Source organism: Condylura cristata, unplaced genomic scaffold (genome assembly GCF_000260355.1).
Source record: "Condylura cristata isolate star-nosed mole 26May11 unplaced genomic scaffold, ConCri1.0 scaffold00005, whole genome shotgun sequence".
Lineage (NCBI taxonomy): Eukaryota > Metazoa > Chordata > Mammalia > Eulipotyphla > Talpidae > Condylura > Condylura cristata.
The window spans coordinates 35,126,160-35,152,393 of NW_004567106.1; the positions used below are offsets into that span (position 1 = coordinate 35,126,160).

The 26,234-nt window shown below is 35.1% G+C and overlaps 1 protein-coding gene across 12 annotated transcripts in view; it reads right to left on the minus strand.

Moving 5' to 3' along the window:
• The window catches only part of ADAM22 (ADAM metallopeptidase domain 22), a 186,668-nt gene that overhangs the window by 145,285 nt on the left and 15,149 nt on the right, over positions 1-26,234 (minus strand). For all 12 annotated transcript variants that reach the window (XM_004676867.2, XM_004676866.2, XM_012720863.1 and 9 more), the window contains exon 3: positions 12,492-12,568. In XM_004676867.2, coding sequence (XP_004676924.1) covers positions 12,492-12,568 — 77 coding nt within the window. The remainder of the gene's footprint in view (positions 1-12,491; positions 12,569-26,234) is intronic.

Sequence of the window (26,234 nt, forward strand, 5' to 3'; positions counted from 1 at the left end):
AAAAAAGAATACACAAGGAAAACTAAATTCTCTACCCTGGAACTAAAAGGAGGTTGTCTGTAGCAGAGATATTGTATCATGTCTATTGGACAGGCATAACTGTATTTGTGAATTTTAGAGACCTTTTTGCTGTTTCTGCCATCACTGAAAAGAAAACTTACCCTTCCATAAGCAGAGAGGGGAAAAAAAGAATAAGGCAGCACAAAGAATGATCTTAGAGCAGACTTTTTACATTTTAATCTTCTATTGGTCCAATCCTCCAACATCTCCTTGATGAAACTAAAATTAAGTAATTACTGCTGTAAGTCATAAGACTTTTGTAAAACAAAATACATAAATATGACTTGTATTAAATATTCAATTAAATGAAAACATCTTGCCATGAAATATCAAATTGATATGTATCTACTGTATGACAAGTTTCTAATGCTTAAATCCCTAAGATTTTAATTCCTGAGAGGCAGGGATGCAATTTGGCAAATTGGACTATACTGAATGGGTCCCCTATGGAGTTAGAGTTTAATGCCCACTGTATCACAATGACTTTCTCTGTAAAGCCATTATTTTGTAAAACCACCCAAGTATAATTCCTCTCAGCTGCTGTTTTCATGCAACTGTGACCACACACCAAGCTACAGCAATATTAATGAGACCTTGGTAACATCAAACTATGATGCATGTGGATGTTCAGGGCAGAATCATTCATAAGAGTTCAGCATTAGAACAACTTTTAATGCCCATCGTCAGGTGAACAGAGAGATCCAATTGCTATACCCATGCAATAAAATTGCTATATCCATGCAGGATTAAAAAAGGTTGAATAACTGACACATGCCACATCACCAATAAATTTCAGAAGCATAACTAATATCAAATTACGATTTTTTTTTTTAAAGATTTATTTATTTATTCATACAGAACTGGGGTACAGGCCAGAGGCTCAGGGGTGGTGAGAGGCTTCACCAGAGACAGAGTGGGGAGCAGAACAGGCAGATGGACGAAGTACACTGCTGAGGGGAGCAGCGGGCGGGCCAGGAGAGGTCTGGCTCGCCATGTGGTCTCCTCCGGGGCAGGTGGGAATCGAACTCATGCGGAAGTGGCTTCAGATTCTCAGTGCTGTGCTTTAACCCGCTGCGCCACCAGGGAGGGCCAAATTACGATTTTTTTTTAAAGATGAATAGAACTGATGTGTAGGTCAGAAGTGCTCACCAGAGTCAGAGTCAGGGGCAGAACAGGCAGATTTACTGAAATACACTGCTGAGTGGAGCGATGGCAAGATAAGAGAAGTCGGCTGTGCCATGTGGATCAGCTCCCTGGCCTGGAATCAAACTCAGGCCAAAGCAGGGATAACTCTGAGACTTAGACCATCATGGGACCTCCTTGGTGGCCTAGGGGTTTAGTCCTCAAGATCTTGTTGCCTGTAGGATTCCTTCTATAAGTCACTTCTGAAACAATTTCCCAATTCTCCTTGCTAGCTATGCATTCTTACCCTGTTTCTGTTTCTTGGACCTCCTTGAAGGAAGCCCTAGCTGGTTGTTATTTTCTGCCTTTTTCCAAGAGAAAACTTGAGTCTCTGTAAAACCTTTATTTTAATGACTGTGCTGTTAATCCTTCTTTGTCTTTTATTAAGGTGTCTAATACTATTACTTTCATACCATTATATGTCAAAACAGTTTCATCTTAGTCAAAGCACAATAGTCACCTCAGAAAAATATGTCCATATTTCTTGCCTAAGAATTACAGTTAACAGTCGTGTGAGATAAGAACATGTAGTATACTCTGTCACAGATCTCACTGGCCAAGAGTATATGTCAACAGGCAAAGTAAGAAAAAGCATACATATACACAATGTGCAAAACAGGTTGATTTATATTTTGTGTATATATGAGAAATATCTAAGTTGAACCTCATAATACCTAAGTTGTACCTCAGTTTGAAATATGAACACTTCTAGATAATATAGCAGCATTCAATAATTTGGCATGTTGGAGAAAATCAGCAGTGAGCACAAATAATTTAAACATGTATCCTAATCCTGTAAAAACTTGAAAGTGGTTGTATGCAATTACACAAAAATATTTATTTCAAGCCTCATTGTATATAAATAATATTTACTGTCCCTAGAAAATTATATCATCAACTCATTTAAGAAATATATAACACAAAAGGACCATAAGTAGTCTTGGATATATAGGGTATTTTTGTAATTACTTTACTTACAATTTAAATAATATACTCAACAGTATACTGAAATCTCTAGTTCCTATTATAGAAAAAAGCAGACATAGCTTAAAACATTTCAATGCCATATAAACATTCAGATAAAAGATGATGTGTCTGTGCTAAGGCTTTCTACTTTTATAAATAAACCAGAAAGTGAAAAGCCTAAGTAGACCAGTGATATAAAAATACATAGGAACTGGCTCTACTCTGCTCCACTCTGATCTATCCTTATAAAAAGGTTGACTCTGACTTTGCACAGTTTCTTCCCCACTCATGAAGTTGGCCTTCTGATCTCTATGAAAGGCAACAGTCCCTTAGATCCTGTAGGATCCCTTCCAGAAGCTGCATTTGAAACATTTTCCCATGTCTTAACTTTAGTACTGGTCTATGTATTGGAACAATTCCTGGTTCTTTGACAGACACATGCAATAGACGTACCAGTGCCTTCCAACCCAGTTCCCCTGTGCTCTGGGCTTTTCAGTCAAGGGCTGTCCCACTAACAACCAAGGTCACCCTGGGCTGAGTTCAGAAGACTTTCTGCCTATGAAAAGAAATCAGAATGTCTACTTTTAAGTCTCACAGCTTAAAAGCACAACTTTTCAAATTAGAACAAAGTAGGAAAAGAAGTATGCTTCAGCTAAGGTATAAGAAATGTAAAGTCTCCACAAGATTCCTTAGGATATTCTATCAATAGTAGAAAATAACACATTACAGTTCAATATATATTTCAAAAGTAGTTTTATTATAAATCAAAGTGCATAAATCATAACCATGAGAAGTGCCAAACTCTGACATGGACATGAACTGAAAACCTGAAAGTTTAAGCAACTATTTCTACTTGACAACATTTCTCCTGTAAAACAAAACTCTGAGGGAAAAATTTAGCTTTTGTCACACCATGAAAAAAATAAATCAAGGGTCCTCCCTGGTGGTACAGCAGGTTAAACACAGCACTAAGAAGCTAAAGCCACTTCAGCATGAGTTCAATCCCCACCCTGTAGGTGATCCATATAGCGCAGCAGACCTCACCTGATCTGCCTGCTGCTCCCCTCAGCAGTGTACCTTGTTTTCTGCCTATTCTGCTCCCCACTCTGTCTCTGGTGAATCCTCTCACTGCCCCTGCACTGCTGGCTTGTACCCCAGTTCTGTATGCATAAATAAATAAATATTTTAAAATGAATAAATAAATAGGCCATCCCTGGTGGCAAAGCGGGTTAAAGCACTGCACTAAGAAGCTAAAGCCACTTCCGCATGAGTTCGATTCCCGCCTGCCCCGGAGGTGACCACATGGCGTGGCAGACCTCTCCTGACCCGCCCGCTGCTCCCCTCATCAGTGTACTTCGTCGATCTGCCTGTTCTGCTCCCAGCTCTGTCTCTGGTGAATCCTCTCACCCTCCGCATCTCTGGCCTGTACCCTAGTTCTATGTGAATAAATAAATAAAATTTAAAAAAAAAATAAAAATAAAAAAAATGAATAAATAAATAAATCAAAAGTCTACTTTGCATAACTGCATTTCTCAAAACAAAACTATCATATATCCCAATAATTCTACTTCTCGGTTTTCCACCTAAGGGGGATGAAAATACATCTCTACACAAGACTTGTATGTGGATGCTCAAGGCAATACCATTCATAAGATTCATACAATAAAATAGTTGACAAGAAAAAAAAATGAATAACCACACATGCTACATCATAGATGAACTTCGAAAACATGCCAAGTAAAAGAAGTCAAACACAAGAACACAAATTTAGAAAGATATAAAATAGATTAGTGATAGCCTGGAATTGGAGATAGGAATGAGGTATCTTACTGGAGAAATGAAAAGTTTTAAAATTCACTTATGGTAATGGGTTGTACCACTCACAGAAAGAAACTTATCTCACAGAAAGAAAAATCACTGAATTGTACATTTGGAATGAGTGAGTTTTATTGAACTATAGGAAAACCTCAATAATAATTACTTTTAAAACACAAGTATATAATTTCATATGTTGATATGTCCTTAAAAGCTTGTATGTTATATTTTAGGCTATAGTTGATAATAAAAGCATGAAGCAGCCAGCATTTTAAGAGGATATGAATAGATACAGAAGAAATTTCAGAAATTGTTTTCTGGAAAATGTATACAGCTATATAGTGATACAGCAAAAATGCTCTATTATATGGACAATTGTTTGGGAAAATTTATTTCCCAAAGTGGTTTCAAAAACAAGTGTATTACTATATCAATATCAATCAGAAGTTGTTTCTAAGAGATTTCTCTTTAAGAGATTACATGACTTCTGGTGAATCCTCTCACCCTGCCCCCCCCCCCCCCCCTCCTGCCTGTATCCCAGTTCTTATATTCATAAATAAATAAATCTTTAAAAAAATTACATTACTAGTTGGGATATAGATACAGACTTTTAAATATAAATGTATATGTACTAAATTTTATACATAAATACACACATACATAAATACACACATACATATAACTTTTCATAAGCAAAAGTTCATTTTATACAACTTTCATATGTTACAAAAAATCTTACTTAGGATCATTTATGCACAAATGCTAACTAATGTAAGAGCAAATCTATCATAGTAGTCAGGAATGGGGTACCAGAAGAGACTAGGTCTTAATATTTTAAGCAAATAAACTGCTTAAATTTAGAAAATTAGTTGAATCATTCTAAAAAGAAAATGAGAATTTGCAACTCAACAACCCTTTTTGATGAGCTGATTCCCCTAGCAATTTGTAGTTCTTTGAGTTCTTGGGAAAGCTTGAACCAGTGGAGAAACAATTATACTTGTCTTAAGGTGTTAGTTGCAGAGTTTTGTAGAACTGTTGGTTGGTTGTCAGCCTGTCCTCTTCCTAAAATGTCTTTGTCCAAGTACCTGATTAGAGTGGATTTAAAGCCAGAGCTAAATCAGGACGGATGTGCACTCCTTATCTAGCCTTTACCTCATGAAGAGAAATTATGACAAGAAAATCTGTTTGGTATCCTGGGCTGTAGGTACCCACATGGTCTACTTGAGTCATACTTCGGGAAAGGTCTTGCCAAGCCATAGGAGTCAGGTCACAGCATAATGTTCAGAATTAGGAGTCCAATTTCACTTCTGAGGGTGGAAATCCCAACTGCTTTTCACCAAGAGGCATAAATGTAAGATGCTTAGGAACAGGGAAAGAACTTTTCCTTTTCTCTGTCTAACTCTGAGCAAAGAACAAGTGTGCATTCTCCCAGTGGTGAGACCCACTGATACAAGAATGACTGGGTTTGTGTTACTGGACTGTTGGCATGACAGCTCCTAACAGGCATTAACAGCTATCTCTAGTGTTCAGGAAAGCAGTTGTCATAAATTTCATTGTGGGGGAATCTACCAAAAGCAGGAATAGAGTAGCAAAATAAAAGTCTAGAAAAAAAATCTCTAAAATAGCTAGGGAAACTCTGGAGTTGTAAGTCATTTATAGCAATATGGCCAGCAGAAGCTTATGCCATAATAACATAGATTAAAAACACAAGGTATAATTCTGCTCGATAATCACAATTTAGAAAGGCCAGTAACATATGAACTATCCAACATGATAAAGAAAAGTTTATCCTCTGCAGTCAAGAATAATTTCTATTAAAGGGAAACACTAATTTAGCAATCGCCATTTGTCAAATAAGAAATCCATGTTTATTTTAGTAGATTAAAAAGTATTCAATAAAATTTAACACCCATCCATTTCTTAAAAACAACTTAATAAATTACGTGGGCTATTGTTTTAACATGATAATGACTAGCTCTCAAAAATCCAGATACAGCATTTTACTTAACAAGGAATACCAGATATTCTTATTACCCAAAAGAACCAAAATAAAAATACTATTGTCATCAAATAAAAGAGCTATGGAAACTCTAAGTAAATCATTAAGATGTGCAATAGCAATATGAAATGCCATTTTGGAAAGAAAGAAAAAAAGTCCCATAATTTTCTAAAGATATGATTTGTCAAATGAGAAAATCCAAAAGAAATGATGAAAAGCCATTAGCAATATTAAGAATGACACCAATAACTAATTATGAAATATGATAGAAAAAAATCTACATTAGCAGCAAAATACAATTCCTCTGAAAATGCTCTACACAAAATGTGCAAGACGTATAAAAAACAAAGGTCAAAATTTTACTGAGAGACATACAAAGTTGCTTAAATTTTTTAAAAAGCACAATGATATTGATGGAAAGACACAGTGCTGCAGAATGTGTACTTTAATTTAAAATGTAAGGTTAATGATAGTCCAATTAAAATTCCAAAGAGTGACAAAATTATCCTAAATTTCCATACTAGAAAACGTTGAACTATCTACAAAATTTTGCAAAAGAAAACTAATAAAGAGTTTTCTATGCTAGATAGTAAAACACTTATAAAGCTACAATGAAGTTTTATGGTACTAGGCCTAATAATTAAAGAACAGATAGATACCCAGAAGAAACTGTTTTGAGAAGTCATTACAATACACAATAATTAAATATAAAGAATGAATGATCATAAGGCAGTGGGGAAAGAGTAAATAACGCAACTGATACAATATGGGGAAAATCAGTACTCTCTGCTTAGACTATCATCCAAAGTCTTTCTATGATTTGAGTTCTAGCTTTCCACCATTTAATAACTTGTGGCTCAGCAGGTTCCAAGTTCCTAACCCACCTTCTTGTCTACCAAACATGTTAAGTTGGTTCTGCCTCAAGGCCTTGACAATTGCTGTTTTCAGGGACTGAGGGGCCTTTCAGCTCAGACATGCCCTGTTCTGACAATTGATGTTCATATAGCACACTTACCTTCATGCCAGGAACTTGCTATTAATTTCACTGTTACTCTCTGAAATTACGTTATTTTCTAACATGTTTCTTGTGTTTCTGAGTGTTATACAGGTCACCTAAGAGTAGGGTGCTTATTTCCTTGTTTCTTCTGTGTCTTCTAAAATCAGCCTTAGCAGACTGATTTACAGACTTTCAAAATTTACATACATGTATACATATCTATGCATATACACACTAAGGGTATGGATATATGTCCATGTTGTGGATGGACGTGTATGTGTGTCCATGGTGTGCCCATGAGCATTGTGCATATGTACTCATGAGCTAGATTGTTCATTTGTGTTCATGTGTGAACATGTGTTCATATACATGTGCATAATGTGAAGGACACTTATGCATAGACAATTTAATACACATATTTACCATAATGAATTCAGCTGAGTCAAAAGATATGCAGTTACAGATTTATTAATAACAGAGAAATCCATTGTGTTATTCATTATCATCACATAACATCATCATTTAATTATAGTCTCATCCTCACTGCTTATTTTTATCCACACAGTAAACATTCTATTTATCACACAGTAAATAGAGCATGGTGAAGTAAATGAGACTCTTCCAGATCTATGGCTGAACTCCAAAGGAATTCATACCCTGTCTTTTACAAACTGCTGTGATTCCTACTTTCCTTGAAAATTCAAGAATCACAATAGAAAGGAAACAAGAGGTGGCTAACTTGCACATGATTCCCGACAGGGGAAAAGACAAGACTGAACTTGTCTGTTTGAACAGAATTCAAGTACTCTTTGTCTGACGCTATTCCTATTTTTCCTGCTTTCTCTCCACTACTATCCTCCGGTTTCCACCTCTCACATGGGCAACCCCAGCTGTTAAGAGATTAAATGTCTTAATCCCTACTTTTTCTCTCTGAACTTACTATGAAATAGGAAAAGTAGAGAGACTGATACAAGGATCATAAAGCAAGATAAACAATTTTTGTTCTTATTGGAATAAGTGGGAAAGAATCCATAAAGACAGATGAGATTTAAGACTTGGAAGATTGAAGATCTTAGAGCTGTATAACCCCTTTCCAAAAAAAACAAGCTATTAAAGATGGGTTCTTTTTCCTTTAACATGTTTCATATCACAAAACAACCAAACACAGGGTAAGTGGAATATCTGCTGTTATGTGTAGGGTGGTGTGTGATTATGTATGTGTGTGTGTGCATGTGTATGGGTTTATGTCTGTATGCATGCATGTGGTTTGTTTTTCTTAGGTCACCTGTTATAAACACAACAAGGCGCAGGCAAAGAAAATTTTTTCAATATTTCTGTATTGCCTTGGGGAACACAGAAAACAGAAGGAAGATTTCTAGAACAGTTTCGTTCAGAATTTTTCTGGTAATAATAGTTAAATAGCTTTATTAAGTATTTTTTTATGAAGAATGTTTCACAATAAAGTATAATGTCTGCCACTCACCTCTGGAAAAGTTCAAAATGGTCTCAAGGTTAGTTTGATTGTGGCAGGACAGGCCATATTTTTGGTTTTACAAATATATCTGTTCTGTAGAGTGAAATTTCACAACTGTGTGACACCAAGAAGGAACTCTGAAAGTTGATTCCTATCCTTCATTGTCTAGACAAAATAGAAACTGGCTTTTTGTTGTTAATCATTCCATATTCTTTACCTGCCTCTTGAAGAAGACTGAACACAAGTATAAATTGGTTAGAGATAATCTTGTTGACTAAACAGTCAGAAGAAGTATTATATAATGATTTTTTTGATTCTAATTTAAAAATATGTATCGGGGCCTCCCTGGTAGTGCAATGGGTTAAGCCATAGCACTATGAAGCTTTATGCAGCCAATGCAGCGCAAGTTCAATCGCTGGCCAAGGAGATGACCCAGATGGTACAGCAGAACTCTTCTGTCAAGCCTGCTGCTCCCCTCAGCAGTGTTTTCAGTAGACCTGCCTGTTCTGTGCCCCATCCTATCTCTGATGAGTCTTATCACTCCCCGCACCTCTCACCTGCACATAGCTCTTACATGTATAAATAAATAAATCTTTAAAAATAAATATATGTATCACTGGATACATTCTGCAACTGGAATTGAGCCATATGGGGACATTTAACTTGCTTCCAGTTTAAAACAAAACAACAACAACAACAACAAAAACTACCTGCTCCAGTTTTAGACTTGCTTCATGAAAAAGAGCTTTTTTTTTTTTCAAGATTTATTTATTTATTTATACAGAACTGGGGTACAGGCCAGAGGTGCAGGAGTGGTAAGAGGCTTCACCAGAGACAGAGTGGGGAGCAGAACAGGCAGACTGAAAAAGTACACTGCTGAGGGGAGCAGTGGCAGAGACAGGAGGTCTGCTGCACCATGCGGATCACCCCAGGGCCAGGGTTTGAACTCACGCTGTGAAGTAGTGGCTAGCTTACAGTGCTATGCTTTAACCTGCTGCACCACCAGGAAGGGTCTGAGAAAAGAACTTTTAAAGAACATATCCATTTTTTTTTCTTGATCCTTAGTCAGCATACCCAAAAGATAACATAAAAAATGAAAACATTTTCTATAAAAATAAGAAAAAAAAACTTTTTATCAAGTCATTCATGTTTCCATACATTTAAAAAAAATGGCTACTTTCACCTGTGTCTAAAGTCCCAGGCTAAAAAGCAAATCACAACATGGTAGGGGCACTTTGAGGTCATGCAGGCTTCCAATGAAACTACTGACTTCCATTACCTAAACAAAAGATTATCCAGATTTAGGCTCATCTCCAAAAATAATCTGTCTACTGAAGAAACCTACCTATGGCAAGTCAAACATCTAGAGAATCTGCACCCTCCTCTGTCCTTGATGCTCCAAGTCCCTGTGCCATTCATTTACTCAAGAATAAAATCCCCCTTTTGATCAGTTCATTACTCTAGAATTTACAACCATGTACATTCTCTATACATGTGCAAATAAATTTGTTCTTTTCTTCTATTAGGGTGTCTAATGTTAATATGTTTGCTAGTTGAATTTGAGAAGATCCCACAAGGGAAGGGGAATCCTAACTATTGCAAATGTTAGAAACCAGCAAACAGGGCAGGGGCTATCCACAGGAATGATGATTTAGAGGAGGGATGTCAAAAGAGTTGTTGAAATACAAACCTAGGAACCTGACTTTCCAAGTCACACCTAGATAAATAGGCTTAGTTTTTAGAAGCCAATCCTTAACATTTATCTCTTTTTCCTTTTTTAGAGCTTCACTCTTTCTCTATGACAGCCCCCACCCTCATCCAGTCATCTCAGTCTCCTGCTTAATTCCTTTGGTTTCAAAGCCAATATGATTTTCCAATCTGGAATTTATCATATGGTGAGGATTCAGCAGTCACAAAAATCTCTGCCCTCCTGGCGCTTACATGGAGTAGGAGAAAAAGAGACAATGGACTAAATAAACTATAGAGTATTGCTTGATCTTATAATAATGCTGGCAGTCAAACTTTTTGACCTATAAAAACAGCAATTTCCTATGAGTCAACCCACACATTAAATGGTTATGAATATTATTTTCAAAGTGAAGTAGTTTAGGAGGATAGGTTGTAGGGTGGATGGGGGAGTGAAGGCAGAGTGGGTTACAACTTAAAATAGGGCAATCAGTCTCCCAGAGGTGAAAAAAATGATTTTTTGGGGTCATTTTTGTCTAACGAGGATTGATTCCTTTATAATGAATGTTCTTAAAACTTTATAACAAACATAAAAATTTTAGGCTATTTACATCAAACAGGAATATAAGATAGATCATATTAAAATAATCTTACATCCTATGAAACTGGATTAAAAACTAAGTGATCTATTTTCAATCACAGTCACTAATTTTTAAGATAATAAATTGTATTTTTTGCAAATTTAGCAGAAATACAATTTATGTTACATTTTAAATATATATGTGATCAAAAATCAAACAACTTCCACTTCTGGATCATCCAAATGGTAAATTTCCATCTAAAACAATGCTTTTTAGTATTTAAATTTTTTTTTGTAAAATACAAAAATGGGAAAGATGACAATACATACAAAATACCTATGAGAGAGTTTAATTAAAAGCTAACCTATGCCCCTGTAGTGATCTTCTTTTTTCCTGGCAGCTCATTTTGGGGTCATGTTTCAGAGTTGGCAAGTGTTTTCAAAATAATAAATAATATACTAATACATGACTTAACCATTAACAAGAAAAATGTCACACACTTTGTAAATAAATTCCTTAAAAATTAAGGTATTAATACGAATACTAAGAATCCAGTGAATGAAGACTGAAATCTGAAAAAAAGTAAATTCTTCTCCTGAATACTGACTGAACTAATTCAATTATCTGACAGTCAGTTCCCAAAAGAAATCTCTAAATCACAGTGTCCAAAATAACTTTTTGTAAAGGTGGAAAAGTTCTATTTTGTCCAGTAAGGTAGCCATCAACCATTCAAGGCATTTGAAAAGTAGCTAATGCAACTGATGCAAAAAATTTTTCATTTGTTCAAAAATAAATCCAAATTTATTTATTTAGATAGCACAGCTCTAAGTCCTGCATTTTATATTTCTTTAAATCAACTCAGAGTTTTCGTTAGCTGTCTCCCATATATGACAACTTAGACTCTATTTCTCATTCTCAGTCTTCCTATCTGTCCTCCTCACCTCAGACTTTCTTCCTAAGTTATTACACAACTTCTCATAGAAAAACTGTGGGCCAGTACTGCTCAGTTCCAAAATATTAACTGGCAAGAGAGCCCTGTCTATTACCATGTGCATGAGAAGAAGCAAATACAAACACATTACTAGAAAACTAGAAAATATGTTCTATTAGACTAACTAGATACATTTACCCAAAAAGAAGAGACTAAATCTACTAATTTATCAAATGTCACTTTCAAACTTAAAATTTTAATATTTCAAAACTAAAATTCTAAGTAGACAAATGTTTTTCAGTATGACTGAAAACTGACTATACAATGACTATGCAAATGACTATTTCTAATATTGTATTTTATAATAATCCCAGTAATCTCACAGATTAAAACACTACATCATTTAGTTTCTGAACCACTGATGAAATAGGGTAAATTTTTCTTTTCTGTTGTTCCAAAGAAGGACATTTCAATAGCCAAAGTGTTATTTTCATAATTTATTGTTGCTTATGATAACTTAGGTCTCACATAATCTATGCAAAATATTAGCATTAAGTCCTTTTTACATTCTAAAAGCTATTCTAGTCATTCATCTTCAAGTAGATAGCTATTTCCTGTTATTTACCAAATTTGATAAGTTAAAGTCAATAGAGGCCATAACTTTAAATGTAATATTTAACTGATAATAGGGAAAAAAAAAAGATGAAGCAAAATATAAGAAGAAAACACAACTTTATAGACAAATATGAAAGTGATTTAATGTGTTTCTAACAATAGTGAGTGCAGTTCAGCAGACTTACTGGTTCAGCATGACATCAAGAATAAAGGAAGTTCCAAAGGCATCAACCTGGAAGCTTGCCTGGTCAACGTGAGTCAACTGTAATATCAAAAAGATAAAAGTTGTTTATAATTTAGCCATAATGATCAAATGACACAAATTTCTCATTGGATGGAGGTTTAGAGTATTATAAATGAGAAAATCAATTCAATATGAAATTAAATGAAAACAAAGCAATATTTCCACCTTCTCAGTAGTTAGACATCCACCAATTAGACATGAGATTCTACCCAGTAAAGAAGGGCAAATGCCCTAAATTTCTGATTTATCTCGAGGCTAAACATTTCATTTCCAAGAAGAGAGCACTTCATTCACTTTGTTGTACATTAAATGACTTGCTCCTTTAAACATAAGCTGTTGTGGCCCTTCTTGATGGTGCAAAGGGTTAGTACACAGCACTATAAGCTAGCCACAGCCGCTTGAGTGCAGTTCGATTCCTGGCCCCAGAGTTGATCCACATGGCGCAGCAAACCTCTCCTGTCTTGTCCCATTGCTTCCCTCAGCAATGTACTTTGTAGATCTGCCTGTTCTGCTCCCCATTCTGTCTCTGATGAATCTTTTCAATTCCCCTGCACCGCTGGCCTGTACCCCAGTTCTGTATGTATAAATAAATCTTTTAAAAAAAAATGAGAGGCATAATTTAAAAAAAAGTCAAGCTTTTGCACATTAAAAAAATAGTCAAAAATAAATTTAAGAGTAAAATAATATGGTGAATATGATCTCTTTACACTGGATACAGCTTAACCTCTAAAAGATATTTTCATCCAATTTCAAATACATACTTTAAAATTAATATATGAGTTCCCATTTACCAAATATAATTTCACAGAAGTTTCCAAGAGTAAGACTCCCTAGAAGCAAAACTGAACCTTTGTCTATCTATTGCAAGTAAATCCTAGCATTTAAAAAAAAAATCACAATTTTCTATGCCATACTAGGAATGCCAAGAAAAAAATCATAAAGACTCTAAAACTAAATATGTGGATGGATGGATGTATATGTGTATATATATATATATGTATATTTATATATCAACATTATGTGAACATATCAAATAATCATGCAGATCAACTGAAAAGGAGGAATAAAGGATTTATTCATTTGCCATCCCAAATAATAAAAGTAGCTATACAGAATCAGGGCTATTTATTAAATTTTTGTATATGTTTCTACCTAATCCAAAATTTCCAAAATAAACATAATTCCTACAATGAGAAAAAACAAACACTGTTTTAGAGAGTAAAAACTAGGTAACAGTATTTCTATAGATGTGAGACAAGTGGCGTTGCTCCTCTCTCAAAACTATGCATGTTAGGAAAGAACATGGTAGGATTCTGTAGGCCATGAAGAACACCTCAGTCATCCCTGGTATTTTCACAAACAGTAAACTACAGTATCAGGTGGAAGGAGAGAGTTTAATAACAATAAAGATTTCTGGAAAGAAGGGTAAGTCTTCTGATTTAAAAACTTAGAAATAAGTAGGAGAAGGAGACGATTGTAGCACAATCCAATTTTCATCAAGCCCCAAGGATGAAAAACTATGTGATACCTCTTTATCTACAATCCTCACTCCTCCCAATCAAAACCTAAGTTATCACTAAACTGTTTTTTTAAATATAATTTTGATAGTTCTTCGGAGCCACACCTTCCTCTTCATTTCCATATCTCCCACAGATGATATCTTCCTTTTCTAAAGTTGACTCCTAACAAAACCCCAGTGTACACCCTAGATTTTCTACTATATTGAATATACAAACTTTCTCTCTCTGAATTTCAAGACCATCTATAATCACCTCCCAAACCCCAGAGACCCAGACCCCATTTACACTCACTTTTCTCTTCTACTTTTTAACTCAACAGCTAAATTATATTACAATTTTTTCTGTAGCTGTCATGTCACCACTTCTGCTAAGTACTGTTCCACGTCAGACTCTCTGATAGTGATCCTCACCAAAAGTATTTCCTAGAAATGACCCTATCCATCCCATAACATGTAGATCAAACTGTTTCTTGTTGTAGTTCGTCAGGACTGCCTTAACAAAGTACCACAGACTGGGCACCTTAAACAACAGAAAATTACTTTCTAATGGTTTGAGAGCTCAAGATTCCCCAGGTTTCATTTTATCAGATCTCAAATGGAGGCCTCTCTCCATGACTTATAAATGATCAAATCTCACTATATCCTCACATGACTTTTTCTTTGTTTTTCTCTTATTATAAGGACACCAGTCATATTGGATTAAGGCCAACTCTTATGACTCATTTAACCTTAATTCCCTTTTTATTTTAAAGGCCCTGTTTCCAAATACAGGCACATTAAAAATTCAGGTTTCAACATTGAACTTTGGAAGGGCACAATTTGGTACATAAGAATTCCTCTTATATGAACTGTCTGAAACTTTCCCAGCTTCTTCTTCTCCTTAAATACAGTTCAATATGAGATCCACAGCCTCAGTACTAACCAGAATCAGGTACTCAGTAAGTACCCCGTTTCGTTGTCTCATATTTATCAAATTCCTGGAAGCATAAAAGAACAACAGTTGAAAAGCTATGTTACCTGCTCAAAGGAATGGAGTTCTTCCACTAGTACTGTTAATGTCATGTTAATGGGCAATGTCTTCCTTTTTGTCTAAAACTTTTTGAGTTTTCTGGAGCAATAACAAGCAATGTTTGAACATCCTGAGGAAAGCTCTCCTTACCAGAATTGATGTCTCAAATCTCAATTAAAATCACCTTCGGTCCACTCTTCTTTGTAAGCATTTATTGTGGTGAGCAGGGCACAGAACATGTGTTATTCACTTGGAACATGGTTACAACTTGAATCAAAATAATTTTATTATTCCTTTTCCGGCAAGCTCTTTACTATTTGCATTAATTCTAACTCTTATAAATTCTTTCACGTGAAGCTTTGTTTTATTCTGGTATTTTGTTTTATTGATTTTATCCATGTCCCAAAAAGAAACCCATTACTTAAATTTAAAGGAAAATCCATTGATGGCATGCTTAGCTGATCTTTAATAAAAATATTTGTATTACTAATAGCAATAGGAATAGGAGTATATTAATATAGTTTGAAAGTAAGGTAGACTTCCTTAGAATATACACAGACTGAGTCAACAAACATCTTCTGAGAGTCTAACAAATGCTGGGAATTTGGGGAGACTAATTTTGGTATGGGGGTCAAGAACTGAAGAAGATTCACCATGCTTCTGAGCAAATGGAGCTTACCTTCTGGTAGAGTAAGATGAAAGTGACAAGTAAGTAAAATGTCAGAAAATTCCACAATATGTTAAAGAAAAATGTATTTTTTTACTAAATTCCCTAGAAAGCTTCTCTAAGGAGGTAACAGTGGGATGATGATCTGAATGACTAGGTAGAATTTGTAGGAGGTAGAAATAATAATGACATTAAAAAATTTGTTGCTTATTTTTATAGGTTTATAGCTCTATACATTTTAGAAGTGTATGTGCACACACCTTCAGATGTAAGTTATCACACTACACCTACCACCAATAACACTTCGCACATTTTTCAGGGAGTTTGCAGGTATAATTAAGTTAAGGACCTTGAGGTGGGAAGGTCATACTGGATTATCCAGGAGGACCCTATTAAATTACAATGGCTCTTACAAGACTTTATAAAGGTTGAAAGCAAAAAAGGAGCTGTGATGATGGAAGCAGAGCTTAGAGTGAGGTGAGGAATGCAAGTGAATCCAGGCAGACTCTAGAAACTGAAAAAGACAAGGAATGACTCACTCCCAAAGTCTCCAAAAGGATCAGAGTTCTGCCAAAACTTTTTTTCAGCCCTGTAAAACCCATTTCAGACTTCTGATGGTCGGAGATATAAGAAAATAACTAAATGCTTTTTGCTTTACAAAACTGTGATGTGGTATTATGTTACTACAGCACCAATAGGAAATTGTGTCATTTGCACTGCCCTGAACATTTAGAAATGCAACTCCAATAAAGAGCTGATTGCACCATAATGCAATGCAAATTTCTTCATGCAGACACCAAAGAGATCACAAGGATCAAACTCCAAATCCAGTTCCAAACATAAAACTTCCCAGCCCAACCAAACAAATTTGCAGCAGTGAGCACTAAATATGGTTGCTTTATATAAAGAAACAGAGCAAAGAAAGAGACAAAGCCAAACCAAAACAAACCCTTTAAATCTGACTGCAGAAATGAGGCTGCCAGAAGGCGTGGGGGTAGAAGCAGAGGAGAGGCGGTTCACAGGAATATGGTGAAGTATTATTGGTGATTTGGTGGTAGGTGTAGTATGGTAACATATATCTATACTCCTAAAACAAGTACAGAATTATAAATCAATGGAAATAACATAAACACCATTTTTTAAATTTATGGTTTCCTCGTATTCTTTTTTTTTTTTTTTAAAGATTGATTTATTTATGCATACAAGAACTGGGATATGGGTCATAGGTTGGGATGGGGTGAGAGGATTCACCAGAGACAGAATGGGGAGCAGAATAGGCAGATGTACTGAAATATGCTGCTGAGGGGAGCAGCAGGTGAGAGAGGAGAGGTCTGCTGCACCATGTGGGTGACCTCCCTGGGTGGGGATCGAACTTGTGCTGCAGTAACTGGTGGTGGGGGACCCCTGTGTATTCTTGGTGACCTTCTATCATTCAGGAACTAACCCTTCCCCAACATATTCAACTTGACAAGTAGGTCAAAGAGAAAATATGTGTTTACCATTTAGGTTTCCTTGAAGAAATAATGAATTAAGTAGAACAGCAGTGAATTCCTTCTTTATTAATATTCTACTTTATTAGTCAAAATAATTGAAACCTACCAGCAGGTCTCTCCGAATGTTATTCTTAGACCATTATTTTTTAGTTCAAAGGAAATATTTGAGAATAAAGAACTAGTATAATATCAGAATTTTCCTTTGGGGCAGGGGCAAGAAAGGATACCTGGTATATATTGTGAAAGAAAAATTCTAATATTATTAACTTTAAGTTGAAAAGTTGAAGAATAAAGGATAGCAATGGTTCTCAGAAATATCTGAAATCATAAATTTGCAGAAATGCAATGGTTCTCAGAAATATCTGAAATCATAAATTTGCAGAAATGCATTCTTTCAAATTACTACATATGATGTGTGATTTTAAAAACTATTAATCAAACACTCCAGTATCATCAAATAATAAGTAAGGAGATCATCAAATTTTAAGTAAGGAAACTATGGCCAGGGTGGGCTGATACCATCTCCAAAGCGGGAAAACAGGTATTTCACTACTAAGCAGGTCTTTTTCATTATGCTTCATGCTTGCTTTTATTATGAAGTTTGAATATCTTGCAAATTTTATTGGGTTCTGAGGAGTAATTGTTATAATAGAAGCTTTCTTAGTGACATGAAAATGTTCGAAAGAGCATTTTTAGAGCATATGAAAAGAAAAGCAAAATATGAAAAGCAATCTTTCAAACTCTGTTCTCATCAGAAAAAATCATCAATACTAGCTCTGATGCAGAGTACATGTTCTGAGTCCACTCTAATGACTACCTTAGAAATTCAGAATATAGCTTAAAATACATGGAAATCCATCTTTTGGGGAAACAACTTACACAGATATGATAGTGAGTGAGTATGTTGAAAAGATTGAGACAAGCCATGAAGCTAACTTTTACAGAAACTGTGAAACAAAAGACTGAAGGAGAAAAGTACAAAAATATAAAGTAACTATCCAGATGGCAAGAAAATTTAATAAGTCAACATAATTACATAAGGGTAATTTTAATTTCAAATTTCAAAAATGAGTCATAGAATGTTAGTATCAGAAAAACCTGATAAAATCCCCATGTTGAAGCCTGTTTCTTATTCATGGACAATAGGTGAAATTTAAATGTGAAGTTAATATAATTCCCATGTTCCTTATGCATTTTGCTTCTTGGCAACCTATCTTTCTCTTCATATCTCTTGGAGCCAGAGAACCAGGGCCAATCTATATATCCTGAAGAGCAAATGTAAATGAGCCTTTAGACTGCCTTATTTTTGAAAGCAAAATTGACACTAAAATTTCAAAAGGAAAGACAAGGTAGTTTAGGTTTTTCATCAAGCCCAACCTGAATAATATATCAACAATCACCAAAGGCAGTGGAGTAACATCATACAACGTAATTGTAAAAGTTATTAACATTATGAGAGAGAAGTCTTCCATGTCTGTAATAGATTCAACATCCTAAATACATTTTTGCCATTTGTTTCAGCCAAATGTTAAAAGGATAGTGTTGGAAGTGTAAGTCCTGGTATCTAAATTCAATTGAAAACAAAATTCCATTAACTTGTAGATATTACCCCTCCTTTTTCTACATGAGGAAGAGCAACTGAAAAATCACCATAACCCCACCATGAATGATGCATTGCCTTATACAAACTTCTGCCAAAAGTAGTCAATGAGGCAGATACCGCATATCTACTAGTATTAATATTCCTCATTCTAGAATTTCTTGTGGCCACACTAGCAAGATGGTTTTCTGTGTCTAGCTAGTCAAGGTATGGAACTAATTTTGTGAAGCAGAACTTTATTATACTGGTGTTTATTAACAGAGGAATCTATCCATAAATTTGCCTAGCATGTAAATTAGCAGAATATAGTTTAAGAAATGAGTATTTTGTGCCCTTATTTCTTAACATAGATAAGCTTCTCCCTTATCTATGTTTATTTCAATTATGCTTAGAGTTTTCATAAGCCTTATCATTTAATTTGCATTAACTTTAAACATACTGTTATTTTTTTCCAATTTTTTTATGGAAATATATTGGTTTACATCATTGCTCCCATGATATAAGTATACAAACCCTACAGGCATTATTACCATATAACTATACTGTTCTTAAAATCTAGTCTTCCCATTTAATAATAGATACTTTGTTAAATGTTAACAAATATTAAATGTTAAAAGTATGGTATTGAAAGTTTAAGTCCTGGCATCTAATACCTTAAATTCAATCGACAACAAAGTACCAATAACAAGATCAAAACAATGTCTAGCAGTGGGACATTTTTGAACTGAAAAGTTTCTGTCTCTGAAAGATTTAAAAAAAACTTTGCACATTTACTATGATAACCAGAGGATAAGTTACAGTTCATTCAAACTTTGTGGAATGCTTACCATACTTAAGTAATGTATTAGGCCCTGAGAAGAATTAGGATCACCGCACCTAGGAAACTCACAGTAAAATGGGGGAACTATTAAGCCAATTTTATAAAATATATAGAAGTCCACTAACACATATATGTACAAGACACAACAGCAATTCTCTAACTACAGGTTTGCAACATTTATAATAATGCTCAGACTAACAATGCAGGGAAAAGCACACCAGGCCTAAGCACCAGCAAAGGTACAAACATTGGAAAGAGCTCAGCATATTCAGAGAAGTACAGCTAATGCTGTATTCTTTCACAGAAAATGCAAGGCATCTATTGTGGGATAACAGGCTTGAACTATAGATGACAAAGAATTTCTGAACCAGTTCTCTACACTGGCTGTATATTATACCTGTTCAGCAAGTTTCTATAAAAACAGCAATACCTGGGTCCCAGAGTCAGAGACTCTGATTCAGTAAGTCTGGAATAATCCTCTGCAATAATATATATATTTTTAAAGCCACACATGATACTAAGTGTATCCAAGGGTAGAGAACCACTATTCTAAACCAATGTAAGAAACATACCCTTTAAACCCCCCCCAAAATAGAAAAAGGATGTAAGAGCCTTTGTTATAATAGATGTTCAATAAATAATAGCTCTCTTCTCACATCTTTATAAATTTGTGACAAAATATGGTTAACTCTGAAAACTGGTGGCCTGTTTACTGAATTTCCACATACTGCTTATAAGTAAAATCTATGTCTTTTTTGCCATTCATTCCCTGAATTTTATTGCTGAGTTCAACCCAAGAAAAAGAATTGTAAAAGGGAGGTAAGAAAAAGTCAAAAGTAATAATAAAAAAACTCTGGTGGCCTCCCCAGACAAATGGGAACCAAGAGGTTCCAGCAACATCTCTTCTGGCTCATAGGCATACTGCCTCACACATAGTAGACTCTCAACACACTATTTCAAAAAATAGTGATGGAAAGTGAACAACAGATACAATTTCCTTGATTTTTTTTTTTTAAACTATCCATGTGAATATAAGGTGTAGCAAATTCCCATGGAATTCGCCTCTGGTTGAACTTGCTCTGTAACTCAAATTCTAGTTCTTGCTATAGACATCTGTGGTATGAAAAGTTTACAGTTTATGTGAACATATCCTGTTGGGGATGTATTACTAGGACAGAGAATATGTTGTGCATTTCTCATTACTTAGGACTCCCAGATGAAGCTAAATATAGCATGACAGCTTACACACACACACAAGCATCTCTGTAACAAAATGAATTTTTAACAGGTATTCCTGAAGTTGTCTTTCTAAGTTTCCAATCCTGTTGGCAGTGAAAGCCCTAGAATCTGTGATTCCCTGGATGCCCAAGCCCTTCTCTCCAATGGCCCCTGTTCTAACAAGCTGGAGGCAGAGAGACTGCTGAAACCAAGAGCTTTGATTTTCTCATCTTCATTCAGGAAGTCAGGCAGCCTCATTACCTATTTATATTTCAACTATCTTCTGACAAATCAGTCCCTCCATCATCTTGGCCATTAAACACCCATTACTAGGCCTTCAATTTAAGACCTGAACAAAAAAATGCTTACTCACATTAATCCTGAAAGTCAAAGCAGACCTTCAAGATCTTCAGTAGCCTGAGAACAATATGATATGTAGTCATATTAAGCTGTAATTAAATCTGAGAGCAAGGAACCCCAAAAAGTGATGCAACAAAAACCAGCAGACCAAATCCCTCAGACAAATCAGCCCTGGGAAACTGATGCTCTTACACAAAAAAAATTTGGGAGTAAGGAGATTAGAGCTTTTCCTGGCCCACTACCAATTTGATATTTGACTAAAGATTTAGGGTTACTAAATCTTTCTATGCTTCTTCTTCCCCCTATATATATAATTAAAAGTAATATTAATTACAGAATGCTGTGAGAAGAATACTTTAAAATATTTGTTTATGGTGAAAGAGTATACACCATTGCCAAGAATAATATAACTACTGAAATTGAAATAAAGAGTAGAAAAGAAAATAAACAATATAGCCATAGATACACAAATGAATGTCTAGTCAGTGTATTCTAATTCAGATAATTATAAAAGCAGTTCTACCAACATCAAAAAAAGGCTAAGTCCAAGGAATAAAATAAATGGTGAGTTACTAACTTCAAGATTCACTTTGTCTAGTTGTTATGTCAATGGGTTTTTGTTTGCTTGTCTACTTAACTTCATTTTTATTACATAAATATTGAAGATTTCTGAGGGTTGAAACTCATATCCACAAAGGACCAGCTCTAAGGATGTGAAGAAAACTCACAAAAAACAAAGAAACAGAAAATGAGAAGTATCACTGAATAAAATCCCATAATGAATAGTTTCAAAATAACACAGCATTCTGAAAAACAAACTGACGTAAGGTAAAAATATTTTTTCTAAATTCATAATTTTATAAAACATCCTGCTCACACATATGTATAATATATATCTAAAATCATACACACACACCTACATAAAGATAAGTGTGCATTACTTTAAAATTGTCAGATTCCTTCCTAATAAATTCAACTGTCCAAAAGTTTTCCCAGACAATGTTAATAAGTAAAATTATCTAAATAAAATATTACAAAAGAAGAAGAAAATAAGCAGTTAAGTATCTAATTTTAAGGCTATTCAAGAATTTTTTTTCCCTATAACTTGACAGGTAACACCAAAGGCTTTCTTTTACTTATTGTGACAAAAAATGAGAGAATCATAAAGACAAGAGATAAAGACAAGAGCCTATGCAAAAAATATTTTTCTTTCTTTCGTTTGTTTTTGTTTCTTTGGCTTTTGTTTCCCAATTAATTAGAATGAAGATTGGTAGGAAGAATACCACTGTTATTAATTAAAAGAACACCATAAATACAAAGGTAAAGAAGGAGTAAAAATCATCTGAGGAAATCATGTTGGCTAAGAACCAGTATGACATTAATCTACCCCCCAAATTCTTAATCTGATGGAATTCCTTCAACATATCACCACCTAGCATCTTCAAGTTGTTTTATTTTTTTTCTTTCCCCAAGCTGTTATAAAGGGCAACTCTTTGGCTTAAATTACAGGAAAAATTACAGTAACAACTGTACTTTCAATAACTGCACATGCAGATATTAACAATATGCCATAAAAATGCTTGTAACCAGTTGCAGCCTAGAAAACAATACTACTTGAAACAAGCAAACTCTTTGTTATGTTAGTGAGTCACAACCCTGAAAAACTCAAATAGAAGGAATATATGCCATTGCTGAAGGATCTTGCAGATCTAGGACCAATTAACAGTAAAGTAAAAATCAAATGTTGGCTATCCCTTGAAATAAATCATTATACCCCCCCAAAAAAAATAACTTTGGAGGTTTCTAATCATTTTTATGACCTTGTGCTGAATTTTTCTAGAAAAAAGAAATTACTCCTTACCATGTTATTTTTCATTGGTATGAACTTACCTCTTGAGAGAAATATTTCATGTCAAAGTCTGATGGGTCAGAAACAATGGATAAACAAAAAGAATCAGAAAGACCCATGGCCTTGTTATGGCAGGATGTTAGCAACTGAGAGCCACTAGCTAGATTTGAGTCCTTTGTTCTCTCTCTCTTCAAAGTCATGGCCTTAAAAAAAGCACATACAGTGGGGGTATGGAGAACACTGAAATTTATTGATGTCTCATATAAGACCCTAGTCCCTTTGTTATTGACATGTTTCACATAAAGGTGACCAAACTGAACTCTCTAGCTGTTGCCTCTACTGGGGGTAAATTAGGCTGTTTAAAAAGGCATTTGCCATGCTGTGTGAAAAGGATTCCTAAAGATATACCAATTCTCTTTTAAAAAAGTAAAAAGGCTGAGCCACCATCATTCCCTCTTTTAGCTTTTTACTTGTTCTGAGGCAAATGAATACTTTGAAAGTAACACAGAGTTCACTTTCCCATTAATTTCTTAAATGAAACCCTAGGAGAATGTGTTCTCTTCTAAGAAGTGTACAGATAATCACAAGGAACTACACCAGCTGAGTTTGTAGACAAATGCCTCCTGGAAAGGCCTTGTGACTTACATGTTCCCTAGATCAGCATCCTACTAAGACTGCAACAGAGCTGTCCACTTTTTTTTGCCCTTCCTTGGCATTCCAAGCAAACTCTACATCTACCACCACCATATTCAGAACCCCGATGTGCACAGTACTCAGGAAGATACAATCCCTACTCTCAGATTTTCATTGACTGGAAAGACTGTTATATTCTACAAGTCAGTAATATAATCCAGTGCCAAAAGGTTTTGTCCTTAAGAATTCCCTCTGAACTAAAATTGAGTTTAAAAATAATTGTCCTTGGAAATGCTGACACTTCAGCATTGGTAGATCACCTTTCCATTAGTTCCTTGCTTGTCTTGTCCTCACATTTTTTTTTCCTGAGCCCCCACTCCCCCAAAGCTCTTGTTATGGCTTTTGAGCATCAAAGGGAAGGCAAATGAGGGAATAATCCTCAGGAAAAGTACCATTCTGCTTCTGAACACTGTTCCCTTTTTTAGAAGAAAATAGACAAAAAGGTAACAATCAGTTCATGAGGGGTAGGTAGTTGACTCCATTTATGAGATGTATAAAGATGGAAGCAAAAGATCACCCTAGGTGTTCAAGGAAGCCACAGAGGATATTATAAAACCCTCAGATAATGGTGCTTTTAAAACCTCTTAGAACTTGAAAATGATAGGGGTTAATCTGAGGGCTCAGTCTTCAAACAATATTGCAATCTTGAGAAAAATCCAAAAAATCTCCAAAAACGCCTACCTTTAACCTTACTGCAGGAGAAACTGATCTATGAAATGACATGTATGATTAAGAAAGATGTAGGTGAGTGAGAGGAGTTGAGGAACCTTAAAGGTAGTAAGCTCTCATCCTAAAGCTATATAAGAAGCAAGATCTCAGAGATCAGTAATTTACCTTTTTATTTATCTGTAAGTAGATGGAATATATATTTTTAAAAGATTTATTTATTTATGTTTACAGAACTGGGGTACAGGCCAGAGGTGTGGTAGGTGAGAGGGTTCACTAGAAACAGAGTGGGGAGCAGAACAGGCAGACTGACAAAGTGCACTGCTGAGGAGAGCAGTAGGCAGGCCAGGAGAGGTCTGCCACGCCACGTAGCTATATGGCTATATAACTTGAAATACACATTATTTTTATAGGTCACAGTAAAAAATGGAATTCTGAGTATTTCAGAATCTCATTAGGTCTTGTAATTCATTTTCTTAGCTGTGAGAACATCTACTCAAAGGCCTTTTGAAAAAAAGATTGCTGGGCTATTTTCTAAGTTCTTGAGTTACTTTCTCAACTTTTACTTAGTCTGCTCCGATGCTGAATCACTCACTTTCCCTTTTAAATAGCTTTTTTTAAAAAAAAAAATCCTCTGTTAATGTAAGTTAGGTCTATTTCCTCCATTTATGAAACAGGATATGTTCAAAGGTGGCTTGGTGGCTTGGAACTATGCCTCCCATTTCTTACGCACAGTGGAAACCATTTGCCATTTTATAAGCTTTATGGAAGACTAACACTAAAAATATCTGCCAACCACACAGGATAAAACATCCAGTGAAAAGAGTAATCTTATGCTCACATATGTACTAAACATTAACAGTGAGGTACATTGTAGTGTATGAAAATAATACTGTCTTGCAAAGAAGAATGTACATGCATCATATTGTGGGGAGGCAAATTCAGTCACCATAGTAAAAATATATATGATCTTCTTAAGTAAGCCAATACAATCCTCTGGGAGAGCACAAGATAAAACTGAAAATACTGTCAGAGATATAGATAATTCCAATTATTTCCCTCTGTACAATCTTCAATGACACCTTCCATTACCAAATTGAAATAGCAGCCCTGTTAATCATAACTGACATTGTGCTTCTCCATAGACATTTTTATCTATGTACTAGAATATAAGCCTCATGAAGAAAGAAATTTGAGGTGTTGGTTTTTGTTGTTCTTTTTTTAATTCACTGATGTATCCTAAGGATCCAGAACAGTGACTGTCACACAGTAGATGCTAAGAAAATATTTGTGGAATGAATTACAAAGATGTCAATTCACAAATAAAATCACAGGAAATAATTCCATTACATACACATATTGTATGTAACATACCATTCAAAAACAGCTAGGTTTAATCTAGCAATAGAAAAAATCAATGGGACAATTTTAATTGCAAAGCTGGCAAGCTTAAACTTCATAAGAAAAGGAATAAGAGTCAAAGTCTATTAAATATTTGCCATCTTCTCAGTTCCCTCATTACTTAAAGATAGGAAGACAAAAAGAGAAATCAAGAATCTCTAATTCTAGTGAAAACACACTGCAGAGAACAGGAGCTATAAAAAGGCATGATTAATAGCTCAAACATAACTAAAATACCAAAGCACAGAACCAGAAGGTGCAGAGATAAGTGTAGGTGTTTCTCACCTCATGTGAAATGTGAGAACTAAAACTGACCCAATGGCCTCCCCACTGGAGATAGGATATTCTGTAAAGACCACACTCTCTCTCTCTCTCTCTCTCTCTCTCTC